Source organism: Talpa europaea (assembly GCF_964194135.1).
Source record: "Talpa europaea genome assembly, chromosome: X".
NCBI lineage: Eukaryota > Metazoa > Chordata > Mammalia > Eulipotyphla > Talpidae > Talpa > Talpa europaea.
The window spans coordinates 67653594-67659934 of record NC_140081.1 but is presented as its reverse complement, the minus strand read 5'-3'; the positions used below and the strand labels follow the sequence as shown (position 1 = coordinate 67659934).

General features: G+C 38.0%; 1 protein-coding gene across 1 annotated transcript; it reads right to left on the bottom strand.

The window, feature by feature from the left end:
- Positions 1-286: 286 nt before the first annotated feature.
- Positions 287-646, bottom strand: LOC311187227 (ubiquitin-fold modifier 1; the record flags this gene model as incomplete). The annotated part of the gene is made up of 1 exon (XM_084258523.1): positions 287-646. The coding sequence occupies exon 1, from the start codon at positions 542-544 to the stop codon at positions 287-289; it is 258 nt and encodes an 85-aa protein (XP_084114649.1). The 5' UTR covers positions 545-646.
- Between the last annotated feature and the right edge of the window lie 5695 nt (positions 647-6341).

Here is a 6341-nt window from a genome sequence, read left to right as displayed (position 1 = left end):
CAGTTATTAAGACACAGCTGGATAATCCATTTATCCCAAATGAACTACCTGTGTGTTGTGAGGTAGCAATGAAAGATTATGATTTTCTGTGGAAATGGTATCCTCAATGCATACGCAGTTCCTCTTCCCATGCAGAAATGTGAACAAGAAGGGACAGTCATCTTTTCGTTACTTCATCAATAATTGGTATTTTCATAGGATTTTTAAATACCTGATTTCAATTTTAAAACAACAGCAACAATACCAATATTTATTCTGAAAAGTATTACGTTCCGAGTAGCAGATTTTAACACCTTCCAACACGATCTCTAGGAATAATTCGTAGTTCTGAACCATGCTTTAGAAAAGCATTTCCAGCAGTCTGTGCAGGATTTATTCTTATTCCATTATTAGTAATAATTGCACTTGTTGCTGCAGGAACTTTAAATTCTTCTGCTGCAAACTTTAAGACTGCTGTGAAAGGTGTGCTTTCAGGAGCACTAAGCACTTTGTAGGGTAGTCGCGGATCCGACGTCAGCGTGATCTTAAAGGAAACCTTGAACATGGTGGAGCCGGTCTGGGTAGAGACCCCAAGTCCAGCACGCCCGGTAGCCCCACTTCCGCTGCGGTACCTCCATTCCTTTATTTTTAATCTACATATGCCTTTACATTTAAAGTGGGTAATTTTAGATAATATGTACTTGATTATTGTTTTGATTCATTTCTGGAAATCTGTTTGTAACTAGTGTATTTAACCATCAATGTTTAACGTGATTATTGATGTAGTTATATTAATATCTACCATATTTATTATTGTTTTTATTAGCTGCCCAAGTTCTTTGTGTTTTTTTTTTTTTGTCTAACACACTTTTTCTGTGTTCTCTAGTTTTAATTGAGTATTTCTCTCTACCATGTAGCAATTCCACTTCTATGTATCTATCCATAGGTTAAAAAACACTAATTTGAAGGGCTATATGCACTCCTGTGTTCCTTGCAACACTATTTACAATAGCCAAAGTATGGAATCAACCTAAGTACCCAATGACAGATGAGTGGATTAAGAAGTTTCCATTAGGGCCTCCCCGGTGGCGGTGGCGCAGCGGTTGAGCGCTGGGCTGCAAAGCTGCCCGCAGCCTCTGCAGCACTGGTTCCATCCCCGGCCTCCAGGAGAGGGTCCCACATGGCGCTCAGACCTCTCCTGCAGCCCGCTGCTCCCCTCAGCAGTGTACTTCAGTCCTTCTGCCTGCTCTGCTTCCCGCTCTGACTCTGGTGAATTCTCTCACCCTCCCGCGATTCTGACTGTACCCAGTGCTTGTATAAATAAATAAATCTTTTTTTAAAAGAAAAAAAAGAAGTTTCCATTAAAGAATGAACTCTTGCCACTTGAGACAGCAAGAATGGAACTACACAGAGCAGATAATGCTAGGTAAAGTAAGTCAGAAGGAGAAACACAAATACCAGATGATCTCACTTATATGCAGAATATGAAGAAACACAACAAAGTCAAAACTAAACCAATAATAAACTCTTGGCATCTAACTGCAGAATTGGAGCAACCAGAAGGGGAGGCTGGTGAGGTAGGAAATGGAGGGGAATGGGGGCCAATGTAACATGGTATATGATTATTGGGGTATTGGTAGTAAGGCATAGTGAAAATATATATATATATATATATAAAATAAATATTTGTGGAGATTTATAACCCCCAAAAGAATCAACAATGTATATATTTGTAGAGATATATAACCCCCAAAGTAGAATCAATAAAGTAAAACACTTCTATAATTTGAAAATAAATGAATAAATTAGATTTGAGTGGGAAAGAAATACCCCTACTTTGATTTTGGCTGGATTCCATTATCAGAAGAGAACAATTAGGTGGAGCCTCCTAAAAAAAATATTTGGGGCCCAGGTTTTTATTTCTTGCTAATACTGTCTTATTGATTACCATTATTTTCTTTTGGAATACTAAAAATAGTTAGCTTGTTAACCCTGAAAACTGTGTAAGTTACAGGAATCTTAGTAAAATTTGATTATAAACCATGAGAACAGCATGCTTCACTTTGACTATCTCTGGACTGTGCTGTGTCCATTCTAAGACAACCCACCTGCTAAAAGTAGCACTATGCAAAAGACATAAAAGCATTCTGAGATTTTAAAATAATTTCATGTAGGGCCTCCCCGGTGGCGCAGCGGTTGAGCACTGGGTTGCGAAGCTGCCCGCGGCCTCTGCGGCGCCGGTTCAATCCCCGGCTGCTCCCCGGCCACCGGAGGAGGGTCCCACATGGCGCGCAGACCTCTCCTGCCGCCCGCTGCTCCCCTCAGCAGTGTACTTCGGTCCTTCTGCCTGCTCTGCTCCCCGCTCTGGCTCTGGTGAATTCTCTCACCCTCCCGCGCTTCTGACTGTACCCAGTGCATGTATAAACAAAACAAACAAACAAATAAATAAATAAAACATGCCTCTATTAAAAAAAAATAAAATAAAATAATTTCATGTAACACCGCAGGCTCAATCAACAGCATACAGATGGACTTCCAAAAATCCTAGGTGAATGTTTTACTATTAACAAAAGTCCACTAGCTTTCTTGCCTGAAAAATATGCCCTTTACACCTGCTGCCTAACCATTTCCACTTTTGTGAGATATTAGGAGGCAATGAATTTTCTATCACATGCAGTGGGAATAATTAAGACTATAATCAATATTCCCAGTGATATTAAACGACAGTGTAACTATGAAATAATAACAGACCCTTTTTAAAAGAAACATGTAAGGAATGGAAAAGAACTTTTGGGGAAAAATATGAAAGCAGTATAAAAAACTCAATAATAACAAACAATAAAAATATGGAAAATTGGACAAATTCAAAGGCTTCTTTGATAAAAATGAACTGAATGTATATTTACAAAATAGATGGAGAATACATGAGTGAGCTAATAATAATATGCTAACACACAGAGAATTCAACAACAAAAAGCATTATTAATTCCAAGGAAAAATTAGAAAGTGTAGAGAAAATTGAAAGTAACACAGTTTGCTACCTGGCTTACCTGTTAATTGCACTTTCACTGTGAAAACATGGTAAACACACTATAGCTATAATGGAAAACTGAAGGCATGAGAAGAGTGCACATGTGTGGGAATGAGTATGTATGTGAAAGAACAAAATCTTCATATGCCATAATGAGAAGTCAACAGATGTTTAAAATTAGATGTCTAAAATCAAGACATAGCAACATTTAGTTCAGAAATACTGAGATAAGTATCTGAAACTAAATGTATAAAAGTTGAATGTGAATGCCTCCAGAGAGAAAAAAATAGGGGAAGAGAGCTGTTGTTTTTATAACAATCTTTGTAAAGATGTTTGTTTTTTAATATCATGTGCCCAACTACAATGATAACAAGAATATAACATAATCCTGTCAGAATTCTTCAACTTAAGGATAGTTCCAGATCAAACAGAAGCACTAGAATTTGGCCTTCCATCTTTTTCATGGCTATCAATCACAGACAACTATGGAGAGCCTGATAGTCTTTTGGAGTTTTTCATTTATGTCTTCTATACATTCCACTCAACTTTAAATAGTACGATAGAATCTTGGCAAAGTAAATGAGAAGGATGCATGAAAGCAGGCATAGTATTCTTCTTCAGAGAGGGAATAATAAGCAAGGAGAACAGAAAAAGCATTTCAAAGGCATTCTGAATTAAAAAAAAAAACTTCAATCAATTTATCATTCTATGTTCAGCTGAGAAATAGCAGCAGCAGAAGGCATATCAGTTAAGTTTGTTGTAGCTTTTCACAGTCTTTGTTACTGTTTCCAAACAAAGGTTCCAAGATAACAGCACTGAAATAAAAAAGGATTACCACAAAGCTATGCACCATCTACAGTTTTGTGCAACAGAGCCCAATAATTCTAGCCAAACATGAAAATAACTACGATCATCAGTTAACTCATATCACGCATGACAACATTAGTGATAAAGAAGTGTTTAATACTGCATTTTAAACTACAGGGAACAAAATTTTATCAATTGCTTTCAGGTGCTTCATGCACCTAATCTCCACCAACCCTACCTCTAGAATTGCATAGTATTTAAAAAATATTTTAAAATAAGATAATGTGGTTAGCTGCCTAGTAGGTAAAGGTACTTAACAAATATTTGATACAGATCAAAAACTGACCTGAGAAAGAGTGAAATTGGCCCAAAAATTAAGGAGGCCATATTTCTAAAATATACATTTTCAGGTTAGGGTAGTAACAGGGATAATAATAGGGTAATGTATGAGAACGATGAAGTCAATAGGGTGTCTTTTCATTTTAGTTATGGTTTCTTTCACTATACAGAAGCTTTTCAGTTTGATGTAGTCCCAGATGTTTATACTGTCTTTTGTTTTCTTTGTGGTTTGGGATGATTCCCTACAGGTATCACTAAAGCTTATGTCATAAATGTTTTGCCTGTTTTCTTCCATGTATTTTATGGTTTCAGGTTTTATATCCAAGTCTTTTATCCATTTTGAATTGACTTTTGTGTATTGTGTAAGATAGTGGTCCAATTTTATTCTTTTGCATACATCTGTCTAGTTTTCCCATCACTATTTATTGAAGAGGCTTTCTTTGTTCCACAGTATATTCTTGACTCCGGTGTCATAGATTAACTGTCCCTACAAGTGTGGGTTTATTCTGGGCTCTCAATTCTATTCCACTGTTCTGTGTGTCTGCTTTTGTTCCAGTACCAAGCTGTTTTAATTATTCTGGCTTTATAATATAAGTTGAGGTCTAGAAATGTGATACTTCTTATAGGGCAACCATCTCAGGCTAAGCAGTTTCATTACTGATTTGTACAGATGGAAAAGAATCTTGGAGCCCTTGGTAGATTTGACAGGCCTTTAATGCTAAAGCAGAGGACCAGATACAAGTAGAGCAGCAGGCGAAGAGGAAGGCAAGCAGGGAGCAAGCAACTGAGCCTCCCAGCTCCCATGATTCCACACACTCTCTATCTGGCTTCTTTTCTGTCTCACTTTTCGGCCCAGGTGTATATATGTGCATATATGTATATATGTGCATGCTCTGTGCTTGCCAGCTTCTTGGCCCAGGTGTCTGTAATTACAGGTGTGCCTGTCCCATGCTCAAGCACTTTTTGCAATAGCATGTTATCATGTGTGGGTAATAAAACCTACGAGGAAAACAAAGTTGCAGGTGATGGACATAAAGGCTCATGGTGGGAGGCAAATAAGAGCCTGATTTACCCCATATTCCTTCCACCACCATTGTCTTTCGCTTTTTTTTTATCAGTATTGCTTTTGCTATTAGTCTTTTATGATTATATATGAATTTCAGTAATGTTTGCTCTAGTCCTTTTTTTTTTAAATTTTTTTTTTAATAGAGGCATGTTTTATTTATTTATTTGTTTGTTTGTTTGTTTTGTTTATACATGCACTGGGTACAGTCAGAAGCACGGGAGGGTGAGAGAATTCACCAGAGCCAGAGCGGGGAGCAGAGCAGGCAGAAGGACCGAAGTACACTGCTGAGGGGAGCAGCGGGTGGCAGGAGAGGTCTACGCGCCATGTGGGACCCTCCTCCGGTGGCCGGGGAGCAGCTGGGGATTGAACCGGCGCCGCAGAGGCCGTGGGCAGCTTCGCAACCCAGCGCTCAACCGCTGTGCCACGGGGGAGGCCCGCTCTAGTCCTTTGAAAAATGCTATTGATACTTTTATTGGGATTGTGTTGAATCTGTATATTGCTTTGGATAAGATGGCTGTTTTGACAGTATTGAATCTTCTTTTCATAAACATATATCTGATCATGTCACTCCCTAGCTAAAACCTCTTTAATGACTGTCCACTAGTCTACTACATCTAGAATAAACTCCAGAATTCTTACCCTGATCTACAAACCCCTCCCTGAAGTGGCCTTTGTATCTCTAACCTCACTATGCTGGAGTACACTGCTTTCTTTCTGTCCTTCCACACACCTGCCGTTATGCCTTATACTATGTATTTCTCTGACATTCTTCCTTTGATCTTTGCTTTGCTAAGTCCTTCTTGGTATATGCCTCTTAGAACAAATGTCCTCTCCTTTGAGTGAGACAGTCTCTTATCACCCAACACAGTTACATATTGTGTCATCCAATTCTATATTTTATAATTTTTAATATTTTATTGAAGTAACATTGCATTATAACATATAAGTTTCAGGTAGATAAGTCAGGTAAAAGGAGTCAACTGCATGACTTGACAGATTTGAACCTTCAGTGGTGAATTTAGTAATATATACAGATGTTGATTTGTAATGATGCACAAAAATTCCATTTTTAAGATTTCACTACCTGATATGTTCTTATGCATGTATTTATTCATTTGG